The 22693-nt window shown below is 47.4% G+C and overlaps 1 protein-coding gene across 1 annotated transcript in view; it reads right to left on the bottom strand.

Annotated features, from left to right (window-relative positions):
• CIB4 (calcium and integrin binding family member 4) overlaps positions 1-22693 on the bottom strand; it is a 45941-nt gene that overhangs the window by 9552 nt on the left and 13696 nt on the right. Inside the window, exon 4 of the mRNA XM_065891342.1 lies at positions 2255-2396. Coding sequence (XP_065747414.1) covers positions 2255-2396 — 142 coding nt within the window. The remainder of the gene's footprint in view (positions 1-2254; positions 2397-22693) is intronic.

The following is a 22693-nucleotide window of genomic DNA, read 5'->3' as shown; positions in this document are numbered from 1 at the left end:
AGCTCGTGAACCAGAACTCCTTGAATACCTTGGAAACTCCCTGGGGACTCCCAGAAATACGTGGGGTAAACAAGGAGGAAGACTAGTGGATGGGGGTGGGGACTACTAAGCCAACTGAATTGGGGTATGTGATTTCACTTGTACTTACCCTGCCTTACCTTACCCTGCCTTGTACTTACCTTCATTGTAAATGTGTGTCATCAGATTTGGGACACTTGGGGCCATTATTTCTTCAAATATCCTTTCTGCCCTGTTCATTCTCTCCTCTCCTTCTGAGACTCCAGTTAAATATATGTTCGAACTTCCTGTTGTCCAACATGTCCCTCAGGCTCTGTTCCTTCCTTCTCTTCATATTTTTTTCTCTGTGTTCTTCAGATTGGATTATACTTCTATTGATCTCTATCTTCAGGTTTACTGACTCTTTCCTCTGTCACCTTGATTCTCCTGCTAAGCCCATCCAGCAGATTTCTATTTCAGATATTTTATTTTTGAGTTCTGTATTTTCCATTTGATTCTTTCTTATAGTTTCTCTTTTTCTGCTGAGAATTCCTATCTTTCCATTCATCAGGAGCATATTTTCTCTTACACCATTGGGCATGATTATAATAACTGTTCAAAGACACTTATCAGCTAATTCCAATATCTGGGATGTTGGAATCAGTCCCCATTCTTGAGAATGAATCATTAAAAAAATATTTAATATATTGAATAATTTTGGATTGTATCTTAGTCATTATAAATGCTTTATGTGGAAACTCTGGATTCTGTTATATTCTTCCAAAGGGTGCTGAATTTTTGATTCTACTGGGCAACTGATTGGACTTAAACTGCAAACCCTGTCACACAGGGACCTTGTTAAAATGCAGTGGCAGCTCAAATCTCCATTCAGTTCTTTTATCCTTACCTGAGTTGCTTTGAGTCTGCCCTGGTATATATGGTTTAGAGGTCAGAATGAGATTTGTTCATAGTTTTTACACAAAATTTGCCTCCTTTCTTCTGGATTTCTTTCATGGACTCTCCCCTCTTTACACTTTTGAGGGGAAAAGTGCCCCAAACTCTCCGATTCTTCAAGTCAGAAAGAGATCAGGGTTTCTATCAGTCCATGATGCCACTTACTGAAGCTCACCTTCAGGCTAAAAAAGTAAAAAACTAAAAGGGGGAGAACCATTCGTACCATTTCCTTTTTTCAAGTGTCAGCTCTGCTTCTGGTAGCTTTCTAGTGTCATCAGGTAGTTGATATTTATATTTCGTTTAGAGTTTATAGTAGCTATCTGCAGAAGTGACAGTATGATAGGAGCTTACTCAGCTGTTCTCACAGGGGAACCTGTGATTTCATTTGAGTTTCTCTTTTTCTGCTTTTTCTACTAAGCTTGAGAATATATCAGATACAAAAATATCATTAAGCCCTTTTTACAGATGGGAACACTGAGCTCTCATAGGTGCATCTGGTTTAAAAGTCCTCCACCCCATTCTATCCAACTCCACTTGGGTGAGGCAGGAATAAGATGGTGTCCACCCTGTGGAGACAGAGCGGGGGCTGACAGAAAAAGAAGGCAGGTGAGATGCCAAACTATACAAACCTAAATGTACAAGTCTTTTGGGCCAAGGATTTGTCATGATGAGCCTGAAGCCTTGCATGTGGTCTGTTTGAAGGCTTTGTTTCTTTCCTTTTGGTCCCTTTTGAGAATTTCAGGGATCCTGGATGTGCTAAGTGTTCGTGAAACTGCTGCAGAGCAGAACTTTAGCGGAGCCTTGTGGCTCCCAGACAAGATCAGAAACAAAAAATGTCATAGGGCCTCAGAGATGATCTCAAGCCCCTCATTTTTAAGATGAGGAAACTGAGGCCCTAAAAATTAAAATGATGTGTCCAAGGTTTCTTAGCTATTAATGGCTGAACTAGTTTCAGTGTTTAAATCTCTTAACTTCTTCAAAATAAACATAACTCCTTCATACCCGTATATAGTCCTGTCTTTCTCTCTCTCTCTCTCTGGCCTGCCCACACTACGGTCATGAAATATCAACACCGATGACTCCATTTGCCTCTGATGGCATGGAGGGGAAGTCATCAATCCGTGAGAGTAGTACTCCTCAACCGTTAAAAAAAAGTCTACAGCACTTGAGAAGCATAGTGCCCATGAGTACTCAAGTAAACCCCAACTAACCTCATCACACCAATGCATTGACGTCGACGGGTTCCAGTTGCGGTATTTATTCCATGGCAATTGGCCCATCACTCAATCCCCACAGCACCCACCGTAAATGCGGAAGGCGTACTCGATCTTCAAGCTGGGGCAGGCCTGCTCGCTAAACACAGATGCCATGCCCAGCACATCCTCGAAGGAGAACGCATCGTTGTGGGAGAACACTCTGCAGATTCGGTCTCTGAAAGGGTTGACCTGTGGGTGGGGAGGAGGAAAAAGAGGAGGGAGGCTTATCCATGTCAGGTTCATGCCTCCCTGGGTCTTGTTAATCTATCAGAAGCGCAGTGTCCTGGGTTTGAGAAGAAAACAATAACAGCAACCTAAATATTGGAGTAGATGTTGGGTCAATAAGCCAGGACCGCGGACACGACGGAGGGTACCTGGGCTGAAGGACCACGCTTAACATCACTCTCCCCACTGTCATCTCCTGCACGTACATTCCACAGGCTCATTGTTTGGTTGTTAAAAATGGGATAAAAATTGTTTATGATTCACTCTCCAGAGTAACCTACTATCAACATATTGATGTAGAAGTCAGACAGACCCAGGTTTCAGTCCTGGCTTCACTATTTACTAGTGATTATTTTACATAATCTCCAGGGCCTAAGATTTCTCATCTACAAGATAGGGTGGGATAATACTGTACCTACTTAACAGGTTTGCTGTGAGGATTAAATAGGATAGGTTTAAAATTGCACAATGACTAATAAATAACACTCAACAGATGGTAGCTGTAAGTTGTTATATAACGTCTACAGATAGTATAATTGGTACAGCAATTTTCATTTTTAAACCAGCTCATTGTCAAATTCGAGTCCCAAATGGGTAAGGGTCATGTGAGTTTAGAAGCTCTGATTCCCCTAAATTGGGCCTGGCCAGGGTCATTCATGAGCGGTCCCTTCTGAGCTGGTACTACAAGGTTCTAAGCAAACACCCCAGCCACTTCTCAACCCGTTCAGAGGCAGCTCACTAAGGTCACCTTGCTACTCTCCATCCAGGCCCCAGGAATGGGCAGGTGGGGTGGGCTGTGGGTTAGAAGGGATGGACAGATCTAATGAGAGTTAAAGTCACAGAACAAGCTTGGAAATATTTAAAAGTAGCAGGTCCATCTTTGGCATCCTCGTCTTCCTGCTTTCTGTGTCTCTAATCCACCCCCACCTGCTAAGATTCCTCGGCCCGCAATTGCTCAGGGGCCCAGCTGGTGCCTGCTCTAAACTCACCCTGCCTGTCGGCAGGCCTTACCAGATCCCAGCTCTGTTCTGGTGTTCCAAAGTGACCTCTGATCCCTCCCTTCTCACCAACCAAAATTCCTTTTCCTTAGATGCATCTCAGCTAAGGAAGCTATTTGATTCTGCGAATTCACACAGCAGTTCCTCAGTATTCCAAATTTTTAGTTAGTTGAAACAAATCTTTAGTTGATTTTTCTAGTCCCCTTTCACTGACAAGGTATTTCTTCAAGGCTCCAGGCTTCATGCAAAAGGATTAGTTCCACTGCACACACGGCCCTATCATCTCCCTCACTAAACCCCGTCCCCAGCCTCTCTGAGCCCCAGTCCTTGTCTGTCACTCCTTAGGGCTGCCCTAGCTTCAGCCAACACTTCGTTCTCTGGTTGTCATGTCTCCATTTTGGGGTCATGAGAATTTCTCTTTCATTTCTTTTGAACTCAGCTACAATGTTAAAATCTATGGTTTAATTTTATTTGGTATTCCTATATATTTGAGAAGGGAGAGGGGACATTCTGAATCACCCCACGTGGCTGTGCAGTTCTCAAACCTTAGTGAGCATACAAGTTATCTGAGGTCCTTCTTAAAACCATGAATTGTAACTCCCACCCTCAGAGATCCTGATCTAGAAGGTCTGGGGTGTAGCCCAGTGTTATGGATTGAATTGTGGCTCCCCCCAACTTTATATGTTGGAGCTCTGATCCCCAGTACCTCAGAATGTGACCTCATTTGGAAATAGGGTCGTTGTAGACGTGATTAGTTAAGATGAGTGTATATGAAGTAGGGTGGGCCCTGCATCCAATATGAATGGTGTCCTTATAAAAGGGGAAATTTAGGTTCAGAGACACGCAGTCAGGGAGAACACCACGTGAAGGTGAAGGCAGAGATCGGGGTGACATGTGTACAAGCCAAGGAATGCCAACGATTGCCAGAAAACTACCAGAAGCCAGGAGAGAGGCACGGAAAAGATTCTTCCCCACAGCCCTCAGAAGGAACCAACCCTGCAGACACCATGATCTCAGGCTTCCAGCCTCCAGAACTGTGAGACAGTAAATTTCTGTTGTTCAGTCTACATAGTTGTGATACTTTGTTATGGCAGCCTTAGTAAACCAGTACACCCAGGAATCTTCACTGTAGATAAGATTCTCAGGTGACAGGATTAATCCCATATATATCTATATATACACATATATGTTGGAGGAGTGGCCAGGGTCCAGGAGAATCCAGGCTGCCCCGTTAGATATTCCAGACCAGCTCCTATCTCCCCCATCTTTTAACCTCCACCTCCCCTAGAAAAGTTGGCTTGCCTGCTTCAGACGAATCCTGCTAAGGGCAGTCTTCTGTGATGTGTTCCACCTAGCTAAGTGCCTCTACAGATAACTTGGCCAAATTTTAACTAAATGAACGCTCGCAAATGGATAGGCGGCTTAACAAGATTCCTGCAAGGAAACCACAATTGAAGATAATGTTCATAATACAAACGCCAAGTGAACCAGAAAATGGGCAGATACCTCTCCTACTTAAAATGTGAGCTCTTCTCTATGAGGTAGAAACAAGGAGAATTCAATCAGACGTAATGAGAAGTCCCAGCTCCAGTTCTCTTTTCCTGCACTCAGACAGGTGCAAGGTGGGTCAACAAGCTCACTGCCTAAACGTCTATCCAACCACTGAACGATGTACCAATCTTCCCTTCCCTCGGGGCAGCCCCACTACTTGGCTTTGCTGGGAGTGATGGGGGAGGGGAGAATAATTACCAGGAAATCAATTCACTCCCCCTTAGACCCATGTCACGTAACTGTTATCCACCTGCGCGCGCGCGCACACACACACACACACACACACACACACACACACACACACCTTGTTTCACAGAGATTGGGAAGCCAGCTGTTGGTGTGGCACCTGCTGGTAGCAAGAACAGTACATGAACAGAACACGGTGACCACAGATTCTGTTGGAAGATGCAGAGAAAATCCTGCTGAAGGTGTACAGAAATATGCATTAGACCAAAATTCACACTGTGGAAAATTGGCTAAATAGTTGAAGAAAAGTACAGCTGTTTCTAACATGGTTTCCCTAGATTCTGTGTCAATAATGAAACACATGAAGAACCACATTTCTGTGAGTCACTAAAGGAAAGAGGCAATGTGGACTGAACAGTACATTACTTCCTTAATAAAGACACCATTTATGGGAAGATTTGTCTGAGTGTAATCACTGATGGAGTGGCTGCTTCCTGATGAAAATGGATTCTGGGTAAGGGTGCAATGATGTTGATACATGTGTAGCTACTCCCTGCAGCATTCCCTTCAGGCTACTGTAGTGAAGAGCTTAGATCCAGAAGTGCACGAGTGCTGTAGGATGCATTGATGTGATTGGTTTTTTTTTTTTAAGGAGTTTAAAATATAGTAAAACTTCTAAAATGATTTGTATTCAGAAAGAGACTATGAAAATCTTTTGAACCACACGGAGGTTTGCTGCCTATCTATTGGCAGAGCACTTAAAATAGCCATCGAACATGAAGAGGATTTATTCTTGTACAAAAAGACAAGAGTTCTAAATTTGCTGAGCTTTTTATGTTAAGTGGCTGTTGACAGTTTGCTACTTCAGAGATATCCACCAAAATATGAATTCAAATTCTTCTGACTCTTCAAGGTAAAGGTGACTCATTTTAACAGTGAGTGAGAAAGTATTTGCTTTTCCAAAGAAACTCATGCTTTGGAGAGAATGTTTCGAAAATGAGATTTTTGTTGCTGAAAACATGTGATCTCACCTATAAAGATGCTTCTGTCTGCACACCTGAAAAATATTAGAAACAGATTTTTCTAATCTGTTTGAAAATGATCCAGATGAAGAGTGGAGTTTGAGTCCATTTGTTAAAAATATAAAAACACAACGCTTTCCAATTATCTTGTAAGAGCCACTGACTAATGTAATGGAGGATGGACATCTGCTAGCTTAATTTCAATCAAAAGCCTTTAATTGGTGGATGGGATTGAAAATAAGTACCGTAATTTAATATAGCAAATGATATATCTCTTCTCTTTGGATCAACTACAACAGCCATTGAAAACAAACTCAGCTAGACCAGATTTCTAAACGGCTCTATCTCAAAGTGTTAAAGCAAGATTTCAAAGAGAAATGAAGCATATCCAATCACATTGCTTTCCCTGACACTGTTGTTATTAATTATAAGCAAACAACAAAATTGTGAAAGGAGGAAATTTTGTTATATAAAATGAAGGAGAATTTATGTAAAAAATATTTTACGTAATCTTTAATTTTAACGTTTTATTTTGCATGTTTATTTCATAACATATTAGTGTTGTAGTAAGGGTATAGAGTTTATAAGTGAATATATGCATATTATGGGTGCATGCTCCGTATTTTTTTATTGCTGGGAATGCGTGATCAGAAATGTCTGGAGGTTTCTGATCTAGACTAACCCCTCGTGCCACAGATGTGGGAATGCGTGATCAGAAATGTCTGGAGGTTTCTGATCTAGACTAACCCCTCGTGCCACAGATGTGGGAATGCGTGATCAGAAATGTCTGGAGGTTTCTGATCTAGACTAACCCCTCGTGCCACAGATGTGGGAATGCGTGATCAGAAATGTCTGGAGGTTTCTGATCGAGACTAACCCCTCGTGCCACAGATGTGGGAATGCGTGATCAGAAATGTCTGGAGGTTTCTGATCGAGACTAACCCCTCGTGCCACAGATGTGGGAATGCGTGATCAGAAATGTCTGGAGGTTTCTGATCTAGACTAACCCCTCATGTCACAGATGTGGGAATGCGTGATCAGAAATGTCTGGAGGTTTCTGATCGAGACTAACCCCTCGTGCCACAGATGTGGGAATGCGTGATCAGAAATGTCTGGAGGTTTCTGATCTAGACTAACCCCTCATGTCACAGATGTGGAAATGAGGACCTGGGTGGGGGGTTGACTTGCCCAAGGTCATTCAGCAAGCGAGTGGGAGCCCAGGACCCAGGTCTTCTGAACCTGCCTGGTACGGTTCCCACCTCAGTGCCTTGCGCCACGTAACTCTCAAAAGAGACAGGTGGTGATGAGGCCAAGCGTTATGACCCGAAAAACCTTTTTTGACAAGAAGTGCAAAAATAGAGCCCAGATTGAAGTCAAAGAAGTGGCCCCTGGCCTCTGAGAGCTCTAGGGTGACAGGAGCAAATGCTGAAGGAGGGAGAAGCCCAGAGGGGAAGGGGAAGGCAGCATGGGGCCATCAGGCTGGGGAATGCTGGAGGAACAGAGTGAGGAGCAGGGCAGGTATTGGCTGCAGCGCGAGGGCCAGAGCTGTGTCCGGGCCCTGGAGGCTGCGGTGACCGGTAGAGTTCTCTGTGAGGCCCGGCGGGCACCTGCCAGGAGAGTGTCCCAGGCCTGTCTCTGGTCCAACAACGGCAAGTTCCCTTCCCCCAGGTTTCCGGCGGCTCGCTTCCCAGAGGGAGATCCCGAGGCGCTGACTGCCCCTGTGACCAGGCGTCCCTGGCACACATGCAGCTCCCTGCAGAGGGCTACTGATGGTGTTGCAGGGAGAGTTTCTAAGGGCCCAGGGGAGGCTGCCTCTGTGCCTCTCCCATCTCTCCACCCGGAGCCAAGCGCCAGCTCAGCCAGAATCCGCCGGTCCAGCCCAGCCACCAGCAGACAGAAGAACAGCTGGAAAGAGGCAGGAACGGGAGCAAGGCTCATTAAAGAGCACAGTTCCGGCCTTCCCTGGTGGCGCAGTGGTTGGGAGTCCGCCTGCCGATGCAGGGGACACGGGTTCGTGCCCCGGTCCGGGAAGATTCTACATGCCACGAAGCGGCTGGGCCCGCGAGCCATGGCTGCTGAGCCTGCGCATCCGGAGCCTGTGCTCTGCGATGGGAGAGGCCACAGCGGTGAGAGGCCCGCGTACCGCCAAAAAAAAAAAAAAAAAAGCACAGTTCCAGTTTACGGTATACCAGAGTTTTGTTGCTATTACTTTAATAATCTGAAATCTGAACCGATAAAATTTGGGACCCATCCAGAGAGTTATAGTCTGCATAAAATTTCACACTCATTTAGAAGTCTTCAATCCTCCAGAGGAAAATGATGACGATTGACAAATTAACGCTTCCCGTTTCAAGAATAACATATACCCTAGCATGAAGGTGTTCTGAACAAGGGAATAGAAACATGTCAGTATAGAAATGTATACAGGTAACGGTAGTGCAATCCCCATCTAGGCATGACAAAACTAAAGAAGGCGAAAATAAACCCCAAATGCTGGGGATGTTTTTGGAAACACAAACTACAGTTTGTAAATAAAAAGATTTCAGTCCCTGCCAAAAAAACTAAGTTTTTTCAAAAAGGTCTTCTCAAAGTTATTGAACAAGAAATTTGATCTGAAGATGAAAGTCAGAGGGAAAATATTTGGACTTAGCTTAAAAACATCTCCTCACCATTTCTCCAGCAAGTGCATAGTCAAAAAGGGCTCTTTACAGCTGCAAATAAGTTACAAATAAGCAAGAGAGGGAGTGCTAGATTAGTCAGAGACTAATGAGTAGGAACTCATGGGTATCTAGATAGATGGATAGAAGGAGAGATATAGAAATAAACATTGGTGCTTAGCATACATGGGTTACTGTATACACATATATTTTCTAGCTCTGTGCACTAAGGGACTTTACAGTGGTAAAACCTGGAAACATCACCGTAACTAAGTGACGAAAGTTAACACCCCTGGTAATTGATTGTATTGATATTATGTGTCCCCTGATACGATGTGATGAGAAGGGTACTTGACTTCTGTGGTATTGGTTGCATAAATCCATAACCCCAGACTAAGCAAGAGAACACATCTGAAAGACACAAATTGAGGAAGGTTCTACAAAAATACCTAGCCAGTACTCTCCAAAAAATCATGAGAGACAAGATGGAGGAACTGTCACAGATCAGAAGAGACTAAGGAGTCAGGAAGACTGAATGTAATATAGGATCCTGGAGTGGATACTGGAGCAGATAAAAGATAAAGGTAAGAAAACTGGTGAAATCCAACTAAAGTTTGTAACTTAGTAGTGTTCCACCAATTTTAATTTTTGTTTTTTAAAAATATTTATATATATATATATATTTTTGGCTGTGTTGGGTCTTCGTTTCTGTGCGAGGGCTTTCTCTAGTTGCGGCAAGCAGGGGCCACTCTTCATCGCAGTGCGCGGGCCTCTCACTATCGCAGCCTCTCTTGTTGAGGAGCACAGGCTCCAGACGCGCAGGCTCAGTAGTTGTGGCTCACGGGCCTAGCTGCTCTGCAGCATGTGGGATCTTCCCAGACCAGGGCTCGAACCCATGTCCCCTGCATTGGCAGGCAGATTCTCAACCACTGCGCCACCAGGGAAGCCCCTGTTATTAGTTTTGATAAGTGTCCCATGGTTACAGAAGAAAGGTATACAGTATTTGCCTTAATAAATCTTGAAAGCAAGCCTTGAAAGGATTAAACTCATTTCAAGTAACAAGACTGCATCCAAGAACAAAACTGGATAACAGTTAAGTGGATACAACATTAAACACCTCAATGTGAAATTTACAATGTTCAGATTCCAATAAAAAATGACCAGTCATGCAAAAAAGTAGAAAAATAAGATCCACAACCTGTAGAAAAATCAATGAATAAAAACAGACCCAGAAATGACACTAATGACAGAATAGGCAGGTGCAAATATTAAAACAACAATCATAAATATGCTACACATATTCCAGAAGGTAGAGGAAAGTATGGTGAGGAAAAACGATAAATCCATAGATCCAAGAAGCTCAACAGAACCCAAGCAGAAGAAACTTGAAGAAAACCACACCACAGCACAACGTGATCAAATTGCCCAAAACCGGCAATAAAGAGAAATATATTGGGGGGTGGTGTGGGAGGACACATACATATAGAGGAACAAAGATAAAAATGACTCGGGCTTCCCTGGTGGCTCAGTGGTTAAGAATCCGCCTGTCAATGCAGGGGACACGAGTTCGATCTCTGGTCCGGGAAGATCCCACATGCCGCGGAGCAATGAAGCCCGTGCGCCACAACTACTGGCCTGTGCTCTAGAGCCCGCGAGCCACAACTACTGAAGCCCGTTGTGCCACAACTACTGAGCCCACGTGCCTAGAGTCGTGCTCCGCAACAAGAGAAGCCACCACAATGAGAAGCCCGTGCACCACAACAAAGAGTAGCCCCCACTAGCTGCAACTAGAGAAAGCCCCCGCGCAGCAGCAAAGAGCCAACGCAGCCAAAAAAAAAAAAAAAAAAAAAGACTCTAGATTTGTTGTCAGAAACTAAGCAAGTCAAAAGACATGGAGTGATACTCTCAGAGAGAAAGAAAAAAGGCTCTCATCCAATCATTCTATACCCAGCAAAAATATCTTTCAAACCTAAGGGCAAAGGACTTTCTTCTTCCCCCAGACAAACAAAAGCTTAGAGAATTCATCAGCAGAAGACCAGAGCTACAAAAAATATTAAAAGAAGTCCTTCAGGGAGAAGAAAATACCAGAAGAAACTTGGATCTACACAAAGGAATGAAGGACACCAGAAGTGATAAATATCTAAGTAAATATAAAAGATCTTTTTCTCATTTTAAACTCTTTTCAAAGAGACAAATCCAATTACATAGCTGGAAGTTTCAACATTCCTCTGTCAGTAATTGACAGAACAATAGAGAAAAAAGTCATTAAGAATATAAAACACTTGAAAAGACTATCAACCAACTTGACTTACTTGACATTTGATAGAACACTTCACCCAGCACAGTGGTACACACATTTTTTTCAAATGCACTTGGAACATTTACCAAGATAGACCATACTCTGGGTCTTACAGCAAGTCTCAATAAAGTTAAGAGGATTTAAATCACACAAAATATGCTCTGACCACAACATTAAATTAGAAATCAATATCAATAAATTAGAAAATCAATAAATTAGAAAGATATCTTGGAAACACTCAAAGTCAAATAGATTACAAGGGAAATTAGAAAATAATTTGAACTAAATAAAAATGAAAACACAACCTATCAAAATTTGTGGTATTCAGTGAAAGCAGTGTGTATAGGAAAATGAACAGCATTAAGTGCTTCTATTAAAAAAGAAAGGATTTAAATGTTTATTTAAAAAAAAAAAAAAAAGGCCCTTATCCAATAGTGGGCGTTGGTCACTGGGGGAAAAGAGAGAGGGTCAGGAATTCCAGGTCTATCATCTGGTGGATGATGGAGCCCGTTGTAATCCTGTGCTACCTGGGAAGTGGCTGCCCCTTGGGAAATGGATGAGCTTGTCACCTGGAGCATTGGAAGCCACAGGTGGATGGAGCTTCTGGGCTGAACTGGAGGGCTTCTCTTCCTTCAACCCTGTTGCCCAGGAGGAATTCCTAGTTCTGGGTCTGAACCGAGTCACCCTTCAGCACTAGAGTAACTCTACCAGAAGGTGGCAGTATTGAGTTGGAGTCATGCAGTCAGTTCCCAAACCCAACGTGAGTGAGCGCCTACTGTGTGCAAGGTGTTGAGTTAGGCTGTGACTGTCTCACAGACAGGTGGCAGGATAGATATTACCATTACGTTTCACAAAGAGAGGACACTAAAGCCCAGAGAAGGAGGACTCAAGCTCCTAAGTCAGTGCTTTGTCTACAGTACTACTCTTAACTGCCCTGGGTATGCATTTTTTTTTCCCAGAAAAGTTCTCAAAATCGCATTCTTGCACATGCAGAGCAGGCAGGGTTTGAGGCATTACCCTGAGTCCCACGCCCATGCCAGTTGGCAGTTACTCAGAGGACAAACCAGCAGAACTGCAGGATGTGGCTTCCTCAGCTAGGGATGAGACACAGGCTCGTGGCCTGAATTTTAAGCCACTGTAGCAAATGCATAGGAGTTACTGTGTGCCAGGTACTGACCCAGGTCCTGGGGCCCCCAAAGTGCTGGAGACGCCACCTCTGTCTTCCACGGGACACAGGCTAGGCACTTAAAGAAACCTCTGCAGACACAGACAGGGTAGGAGAAGGTCTGAATCAAGTCCAAGCAGGGTGAAAGGACAAGAACTGGGACAAGCTAACGTTGCTGGGCGGTAGGACCAACAAAGGGCAGGGAGGAGAAGCCAGCCAGGAGACAGAGACAGAGCAGGAGTCAAGGCCAGACCAGGTAGGGAGTGATGTGGTGCGACAGTGGGAGGTGCTGTGGGCTGGGGGTGGATGGGTGGGTGGGCAGGGAACCAGGCAAGGCAGCAGGGCCTCCCCTTCCTTCTCCACATGTCCCCCAGCTGTCTCCTCCTCTTCCAGGCTGCCCGGGGGTCACCTAGTTGGATAAAAATGTTAAGTAGGGGAGGGCAACAGTGGGGCTTAACCTAGACCCTGAATCCTCAAAGGCCCAGGTTGGCCTGTGTGATCTTCACCAGGTGGAGAGAAGCCTGGCATTTTCATTTCAGGGAAGCTAGGGGTAGGGAGCACAGGGCATGAGAAATTCACTTAGGTGAATGTACTCTCTCTGTTGGCCAAGCCCCGGAGGCATCCTTCCCGCTAGTTGTTTATAAGAAAGGGACAGGCTCTATGTTTCAGATGTTCAACTTTCCTGACGTCTAAAAACAGAGAGGCCTGTAAGGGAGCTGTCTCCCGGTGACAGATGGGTTGGCAGGGACAGGCTGAGGATGTGTCCTGCTGGCAGATGGAGGTGGGTCGCTAATGAAACAAATCAGGGGGAAATGCAGTAAAATGTTAAATATTATTAAACATCCATGGGACCACGTGGCCTGAACTCAGACCCACCACACCTATCTCTCCCCAGATTCTAGGCCCACAGGTACCTGCCAATGCCCCGAGGATCCTTCCGGAAGAGCCATCTGCTAGCTTGGAGGAGCTCAGGGGACTGCAGGCCTGAGTTTTTGGGGGTGGCCCAGGGGCCTGGCATTGTGCTGTAGAGGCTTGAGGTGGGGAATGGAAGGGGCAGAGGCTCTGGAGTCAGACTGACTCTAAATAAAGTTATAACTTTTTATTTGACATCTACAAGATTCTGGTATCTTGCAGATTTAGAGGTTAATATGATCTCAATTTTTCAATAGTGTAACTTGTCCAAGCAAAAAAAGAAAAAGAAGAAAAGAAAAAAAAAAGAGAAGCAAAAGACCAATTGTCCCCTCACTTATTTATCAAACCTATTACAGGAGACACAAAACTTACATTACAGAGAAGTGTCTATTCACATCTGTACATTAGCATTTTAACAGCTTGAGATCAACTCTACAGTGTCTTACAACACATTAAACAATATTCAAGTTCTTGGGTAACAAGAATGACAAGACAAGCTGTGTGAACTTGGGCAGATCGTTGAGCCTCCCCTTTTCCCCATCTGTAAAATGGGCAGAATCATATCTTTGCTCATGGGGTTTTATGGGGATCAAATGAAATCATATTTGCCAGACACCTTGTGCTGGCAGGCCCCCAATAAACTTTATCATCAGTAATTCTCTCCACCCAACTTCACTGTCCCCGCCTGCATCACCAGCACCCCCAGGGACTGGCAGGGCTATCGATTTAAAGCTCCCAAGTGTTGCCAGTTGCTGACCCTGCCTGCCGATGGGCACAGAAATGTTAGTTTTGGCTCCCATGGGTGCCTATAGGGACAACTGCTGACTACAGCCAGAGGCATCACCTCCAAGTGAAATCTCCAGGGAACTCAAAGGAGAGCAGCTTTGGTGAGAAGAAGGGCAAGAAGGGGGCTAACGTGTTGAGTGCTGACCTCGGCATAACCTCATTTTGCAGTTGACGATAAGGAATCACAGAGAAGCTAACACACACCGGCTGTGCGGCTGAGTCCCACAGGGAGCTTTAATCGAAATTCACCTTCCTTAACCCACCAGTGGCTTTGAGTCGGTACCTCTAGGGGCAGGGCCCAAGGATCTGTGCCTTAGTAAGCTACCCACGTACTACACTAAGTGACCTGGTCAAAGTCACAGTGCTAATAGATGGCAGAGACATGACATCAGATGCTGTCTACCCCACTCCCCTGCCCCGTACTGTCCCTTCCAGGACACAGCTTCCCACCCAGCAAAGACCGGGGTAGGGGTGTACAGCACGGGCAACCTCTAGCCTCGCTCCAGGGCAAACACCCAGCCTGAAAACACATGTTTTGCAGAGACACCTCACAAAGCTCCCTTCTGCTCCCTCTAACTTCCCTCCACCCGCCCCTCCCCGCAGCCAACAGGCTGTGGCCGGGCCCTGCAGAGGCGGGCAAGTTACATCACCCCAACCCACGTGGGCCTCCCTCTCCTGCTCGCTCATTGCTCACAGTCACCTCCACCTGTGACAAACTGTCTCCGCTACAAGCATGTCCTTTAACAGTTTTCCCTCTAACTTCCCTCGTCCAATTTCTGCCAGATTTATTTAGGAAATGTTTCCATTTACCACCTTAGCCCTTCTGATGGAAACCACTTCTACCAGAGCACCAAATAAAGTGCTATTGTTGAATGAACGACTCCCTGGTTCAGTCCTCTAGCTTTGCTGTTTTATGGAATTACTAGGATAACAAGAAAAAAATTGCTATTTTTCTGTGGAAAAAGCAAACAGAGTTCCCAACAGCCAATATGAAAACCCGTTAAAACACAAGCTGTACCTGTACTTTAAAGGCAGGTTGTGCGGAGCGGGAAGCGGTGACTAAGGCGATGATGTCACCCCAGGGCAGACTAGGCAGCAGGCAGTTCAGAAAAGAGCCCGGATCAGGAGCCACTCTGCTTCTCATGGGAGCGGGAATGGGGCCGCAGGGCTGCCCTGGCCCCAGCCCTCCTGGTGCTGGCCCGCTGTTTATAAGCTGCCTTCCTGTCTATAAGCAGGAGGGCTCCTCAGATGGTGTCGGGGCTGCTTTGCAGCTGTTTGGGGACACTCACCCCAGGCACCCTGGGAACATATTCCCCTGTGAACTCTGTAAAATGTGTATCTTTGCGTCAGGATGACAATTTCTCTTTTGTTAAACATCTAAGCGACAACAGTTGATCTATTTTGCCCCTCACTTTGAATCAACTGATATAAACTGAAATGGGCTCACACCACAGCCCCTCTGTCACCCGCAGCTGCTACTCTCTCTCCCTGTGATGCCCAGTGACTCTTTGAAAATCCAAACCAAAGCAGCTCAAAGGTCCTGTGTTATTTCAGTCCCTGATATTTTGGATTATTGGAGTTTTGAAACCCCCAACTTCCTCTTCTGCTCTTCCCCCTGTATCCTGGGAACATCGGCCCACCCCCAGCAGCCTGCCCTTGACTGCTAAGGGCCCAGCCAGCCAGCCATGATTCATCATCACCCAGGCGTTCACTGAGCACCTACTGTTGGCCAGACGTCTGGGCACTACACCTTATCCATACTTTCCCTTGGGCCCGAGGAGAGAAGCAGGAAGGAGAGAAACTGGTGCTTGTTAGACATTTACTGTATATCGGGTGCTATGTCAGCCACATGCACGTAAGTTGTCCCATTTATCCTTTAAATCAACCCGAGCAGCAGATATTGTTAAGTTCATTGTATAGATGAAGAAAACCAAGGAGCAGAAAGCTTTTGTAACTTCACCAAGTAAGAGGAAGAACAAGAATGTGATCTCAGGTCTGTCTGACCCTCAGACCTGAGCTCTTTGCGTAGAGTGTGTTCCAGGAAGACGCTGGATCAAAATGAAAACAAACCAAAAAAATGCACACAGATATGTCAAGCTCCTGGGTCACCACAGGGGTCCAGGCTGAGAGCCAAGAGCATGCTTATGGCTGGTGCTGATGCGGCTCAAGGATGACCAAGAGGAAGGATAAAAAGTGTCCTGCGAATCCTGGCATTTGAGGGGGTGTGACAGGATGGGCTGATGCTGGCTCACAGGAGCCACTGGGAGTTCTGCAGCCCCCGCCGCATGGCACATCTGGGGAAGTGCTCACACAATACCCTCATGGAGCATGGAGGACACGGACTGGACGACACACACAAGTGCCTACTGAAAAACCACATGCAAAATGACATTTATGCATCTATGTCAACTTGGAGAGTGGTCTCTAACGATGCGTCACAGGGCTCTTTTATCACTGACTTGGGTTAAGGATATCTAACAGCCCAGTTTTTTATTTTGTGCCCCCCCCAATGAGACGTCAATGTTTTTCCGTGCTGCTACATAGTCAATATAATTATCATTTTAATGGTTGCAGAGTTCAGATTCCCAGAGTGGACAGCCCTATCTATCTCATGCCTCCAAGGAGAACCTGGAAATCTAAATAGGAAAATATTTTTTAAAAAATAAGGAAAGTTATACATGAGGATGTTTATTGAAAAAGTATTTATAGCATCAAAAAATATATATCCAAACCTGGAAACAATGTTAATGGCCTGCAACGAGGGGATGGTTTAGTAAATCAGAACTCAATGCAATTATGCAACCATTAAAATGATGCCAACACAGACCACATAGCAACACGAAGAAACACTTAGGCCTAATGGAGAAAGAGCACAAAATAAAATCATATCTGTTTGTCTGCAGTGATGTAAAATAAAGTGTGCTTGGGGGAAAAGTGGCAAAAGAAAATAGAAAAATGACAACTTCTGTTAGGATGGTTGGGTGCTAAGGGATTCATTTTTAGAAAATGTATTTTAATGTCAACGTATGATTTGAACAATAAATAAAAAGTAAATTTAAAAAGAACGTAAGTTCCAGAGACAATTTGGTAAGCAAGTAAACAAGCTTTTCCTCCTAAGAGGTTGGAAGCAAGAGCTTTGCTTCTCTTTTCTGCTTTGCTTTCTATGGGGCAAGGGCTGGACTCCAGGCAGATCTACACTCTTGTCTCCCAGACCCAGAGCGCAGTGGGCTGCTCTTCTCAAGGCCCGGCAGGGAATGTCCCCGAGAATGGAAGTTCGGTGGAAGGAGGCCCCAGGTCATCTCATGGTCTCTGCCTGTCCCTTTCCAGATACATCCCGAAAAATGCAGCCATAGGTTGGTAACTAGCAAGTAGTGAGCAATCTTCACTTTTCCTGATAACTGTACCAGGCTTGAAGAGCACTGTCGGCTCTCTCGCGCTGCCGTCCTACCCTCTTTGCTGGTATGCCTGGGAAAGCACCGTGGTCCCCGGCTTCTCTTTCTGCCTGCTGGTCCTGAGGCCTCTCTAAGCAGGATGGCATCTGAGGACGGAGGCGGAGCCACTTCGGTCCCCTCTCCCAGGTGAGTCTCCCTATCCTGGGAGGCCCTTTACCCAGGAGAACAGCAGAAGCATCTGGCCAGGCAGGGCACAGCTTGTGCAACGCGGGAGCTGGGCCCTGACCCAGAGCTGCCCCGCCAGCTGTTTTGCTGACTACCCTCCTGGAGGGGGGCTGCTTGAGTCCTGGAGGTACTCGTGGGGCGGGACAAGGGAGAGGCTCTGGATCCAGAGCAGCCGGGGGGCAGGATGAAGGTGGTGCCTCCAGCCATCTCCGAAGAGAACCTGTTTCTGACGTTCTACTTTTCTGCTGCCTGAGAAGTGGCGTCTGGGTCACGGCAGCTTCTTCAGTTCCCCTCAGCGCTGGGTCAGCCTGCTGGGAGCGCTTCCTCTGGCATTTGGCCTCAGGGAGAAAGAGGGAGGTGGGTGACTCCTCTCACAGAGCCTGGCCGGGGCTCAGAATGCAGAGACTTTCAGCCGATGGAAGGACACTGTCTCTGCGTCAACTTCCTGGGCAAGCGGCCCACCCACAGCTGAAGCCTGGTCCCCCGGCACTTCATCCCGGGATGAGCCTAGTCTTGTTTCCAAGAGTGCGATCTGTTTAGGAAATTTAGCCCCAGGGTCACTTTCCCCTCGCACCTTAGGGTTACCCTCGGAGCCCATCTAATTCCTCCTTCACCCTCCAGCAAATTCGTGAAGAGGGTTACGTCCTCCCGAGTCTTTCTTCAAGGGAAACACCCCCATTTCTTAGCCACCTACCCAGTGGTGTGGCTTTGGGTCCCTCCACCAGCCTGGTGGCTATCCAGGGACACTGCTCCCGTCCATCTAAACCCTGGTGTGAGGTTGATGCTCGTGTTTAAAGACTCCCCATGTTGGTGGGAATGTAAAGTGGTGCAGTCACTATGGAGAACAGTACAGAGGTTCCTCAAAAAACTAAAAATAGAACTACCATATGAACCAGCAATGCCACTCAGCAATCCCAGTTGACAATAGCCAAGACATGGAAGTAACCTAAATGTTGACAGATGAATGCATAAAGATGTGGGGTGTGTGTATATATATATATATATATATATATATATATATATATATAAAGGAATACTACTCAGCCATAAAAAAGACTGAATTAAAGCCATTTGCAGCAACACAGGTGGACCTAGAGATTATCATGCCAGATGAAGTTAAGTCAGAAAGAGAAAGACAAATACCATATGGTATCACTTATATGTGGGATCTAAAATTGAAGACACACGAACATATCTGTGAAACAGAAACAGACTCACACACATAGAGAACTGACCTGTGATTGTCAAGGGATGGAGGTGGGAGAGGGAGGGACTGGGAGTTTGGGATTAGCAGATGCAAACTCTTTTTTTTTTTTTTTTTGTGGTACGCGGGCCTCTCACTGCTGTGGCCTCTCCCGTTGCGGAGCACAGGCTCCGGACGTGCAGGCTCAGCGGCCATGGCTCACGGGCCCAGCCACTCTGCGGCATGTGGGATCTTCCCGGACCGGGGCACGAACTTGCGTCCCCTGCATGGGCAGGCGGACTCTCAGCCACTGCGCCACCAGGGAAGCCCCAAACTCTTATATATAGGATGGATAAATAACAAGGTCCTCCTGTATTGCAGAGGGAACTATATTCACTATCCTGTAATACACCATAATGGAAAAAAATATGAACAAGAATATATATATATATACACATATATATGTATAACTGAATCACTTTGCTGTACAGCAGAAACTAACGCAACACTGTAAATCAACTCTACATTAATTAAAAATTAAAGAAAGAAAAGACTCAGAGGGGTCCCACCACTCAGAGGGGCACAGACGCTCCCTGCCTCCAGGTGCTGCTATTCCTCTCTGAAGCTGCCTGAAATCCCATCCACCTGCCTGTTGCATTTTAGCATTTTCACAGCCATCTTCTCACGCAGGCTGCATAAAACCCTCCGAGGTAGGCAGGGCTGCTGTCATTAGGTCCATTTTTCACGTGGGGAAAACTGAGGTCACACAGAAAAGGAAAACTCCAGTCCAGGACTTTGAACAACAAGCCTGATGTGCCTGGGAGACTTGAGGGGCTGCATCCTGGGGGCCTCATCCAGTGCCCAGCACACAGAAGGGGCCTGTGTTCTGTTAGGAGTTAAGGCCAGAGCTAAGAAGAGGGGAAGCTCCCTCGCAGGGCCTTCTGTGGCTGGCCCTGCAAGGGGCCCGACCTGGCCTTCTGCCTGGGTGAATGGGTCCAGCTGTGCGCAGCCATGCTGGCCTAGAGCTCCAGGCAGGCGGCACCAGCCCTCCCCCACACCCGTGCAGCTGGGAAGCAGAGGCAGCAGGGGCCCAAGGCCTGCAGGGGGTTGAAAATCCTGGGAACAGAGCCCCAGCCAGCCCAGCCAGCACCTCATTAGGAGGCCCAAAGCGGGGTGGGGGCACTTCAGGAACAATGTTGTTTATTTTTCTATTTTTAAACAAGCCTGAGGTCTCTGGGGCCACAAATGAAGTTATCAGAAAAGACATGAGTGGAATAAAGCCTCAAGCCAGCAGGCTGAGAAGGGCCCTGGGGACCAGGACTCTTGAAAAGCTGAGATGGGGTTTGTTTATCTTGTGCTCTGAGAGCGCAGGACTGGGACCAAGGTGCTGGACAAGCATGTCCCCAAGCCCACTTCAGCCTGTTCCCTCTGGGCCACTGGGGAATTCGGGTGTGAGCTCTACTTTCAAAATGATCCCGTCAGTGTCACCTGCTGTGGGGAGGGAGGAGGCACCACCTCTGGAAGGAAGCCCGGGTTCGCTTCTCACCTCAGCCGCGTGAATGCCTTTCCCAGTGGGCAGAGCCCAGCAGAGCCGGTCGGTGCACTCGGGGCACCTGGTCCCTGCCCGGCCACTGCTGGCTCTGCCACCAACAGCCTCTCCACCTGCCACGGCCTCTGCTTTCTCCTCCAGCAACGCGCTGGTCAACATCGTCTTGACTCCCAGGTAGCGCGCACGGGGAGAGCGAGGGGATGGTGTATGTACCTGGAGAGGGCCGGGCACGCGTCTCAGCGGATCCCGATGCCCTAAAAGGGGGCTCGGCCTTCCCATCTCAAAGGTTAGGAAGTCGAGGCTCTGAGGAGTTGAGTGACTCGCCCTGAAGCCTTCAGACTCAGGCCCGCCTCGTTCTGGAGTTCACTCTCCCTCCACGGGGCAACTGCCTCGCCAGTGCTCTTAGGAGATTTGAAATTTGGGAGAAACATGGATCATCGACAGAATGAATTAAAGGCCTAGGTGGGTGTGGCTGGATGAGAAATACCTCTCAGAAGAGATGTGATAAGAAGCAAAGCGAGTAGGATTGAGGTCAACGGTCCTGGTTTGATTCTGCTTCGAACTGCAGACAGTCACCATAGCTACCTCCCAGGGTCAGCGACAAGGTCCAATAAGATGCGACATGTGAGTCGGTAGGGGATGGTCAAGCTCCGTACAAATGAACATCAAACGCTCTCCAGTTCCGCTCCCCGCCCCTTGCCCCCTGCCACGATGTGAAACGTGGGTCGAGCAAATTGCACCCAGGCAAGCAGGGAGAGGGCTACTCATTGCCTCCTTCTAGAGGTACGAACCAGAGGCCTCTGCAAGTACAGAATCATCCATTGGGGTGCACTGGGGGAAGGGCTGCCCTTGGCCATCCCACAGGCTCCCTCCAGCCCCGTGGCCCCCAGCTTAGGGGCACTCCTGTGACTTGCCCTGGAGTCTAGATGGAAAGTTGAGGCCAAGGAGGAGGGAGTTGGCCCACGGCCAGTCAGCCAGAGGAGGGAAAAGCTAAAACCAGCACGCAGGGCTCTCCCCTACCGTCCAGGCTTTCCTAACCACCTGTGAGGGAGGCATTACGCATCCGTTTGGAAGGTGAGGAAACTGAGGCCCTGAGAAGAGCAGTGACGCGCCCAAGGCTGGAGGCCAGATCCCATCGGTCTGCCGCTGGCTGCTCAGGCCGGAGCAGAGACTGCGGCCTACATCACTGAGCTTTTTCTGAAACGAACCACTTCTTAATTCTTTGGCTGAATGTCTAAATAAGGATTTTTGCCAATTCTGAGCCCTGCTAACTGATGAAGTTGTCAGAAAAAGATCTAATGATGCTTGAAAATGCGGGGAGTGAGCCAGCTGCCAGATTGCCCTCCCACCTCTGACTCCGCATCAGGGAATTAGGACCCTCCCTCTCGGGGCGCAGCGGGGGGCGGGGGGGGGCAGTGAGTGCTGGAGGTTGAGACTCCACTGCCTTTCATCAACTGTGTGACCCCTTTGATCCTCTGCTTGCGGGCTGTAAGTGAGGATAACTTTGAGGATTAAATGAGATGATGTGTGTGCGAGGCCACAGCACAGATTTCAGGGCAGGCTGGGCTGGCAAGGGATGGGGCAGGGAGGCTGCTGTCTTAAGTCTGCTGAATGGACAGAAGTGGCCCTGCCCACAGCCCTGGGTGGGTGAGAGCTGCAGTGGCCAGCTCCATGTGGGGAGGCCCCAGGTCACCCCCAGTGTTTATCTTGGGAGGGAGGGCTGGGAGAGCCAGCCGATGAGATGAAAGGCTCAGAGTGACCTCAGGCCCTGTGAGTGGGGGTGGGCCTGGGGTGGGAGCCTGGGAGGCTGGGCTGGGGTGCTTGGCAGGCCAGGCCTGGCCCTTTGTTCTCTCTCCTTTCTCAGTGGAACATTTGTTCACGCGGGAGTCCGGGCACTAGGGGTGGGGCCTGGCTTGGGGACTAGGGAATCCGACAATTCCCAGGACTGCCTCAGGAGCCTGAGAGGCTGGGCTCTGGGAGGTGCCCTCCCGAAACGAGTTGGACCTAAGTGCAGACCTCCCTAGTACACGAGGCACACATGTGTCATCTGCTACCCAAGGGTGGGCTCGGCAGGTCGCCCAGCCAGAGATGGGAAAGCCATTCCCCCCTCAATCACCAACTGTCCAGCCCGCCAGCTCCTCCCCATGCTCCTTCCTCCCCCTGCTACATGTACACACATGTAGACATACATACACACACCCACACGTGTTGCCTGCTTGGAAACCTTGATTTCATCCTCCCTAGTAGACGAAGAGGTATGGGGAACAAACAGGTCTTGGATGCAAATGCATTTTTCCAATTGTGGGGCTGTGGATAGAGCTTTTAACTTAGACTCG

This window comes from Phocoena phocoena, chromosome 14 (assembly GCF_963924675.1).
Source record: "Phocoena phocoena chromosome 14, mPhoPho1.1, whole genome shotgun sequence".
Taxonomy (NCBI): Eukaryota; Metazoa; Chordata; class Mammalia; order Artiodactyla; family Phocoenidae; genus Phocoena; species Phocoena phocoena.
This window is presented reverse-complemented; position numbering and strand designations above follow the sequence as displayed.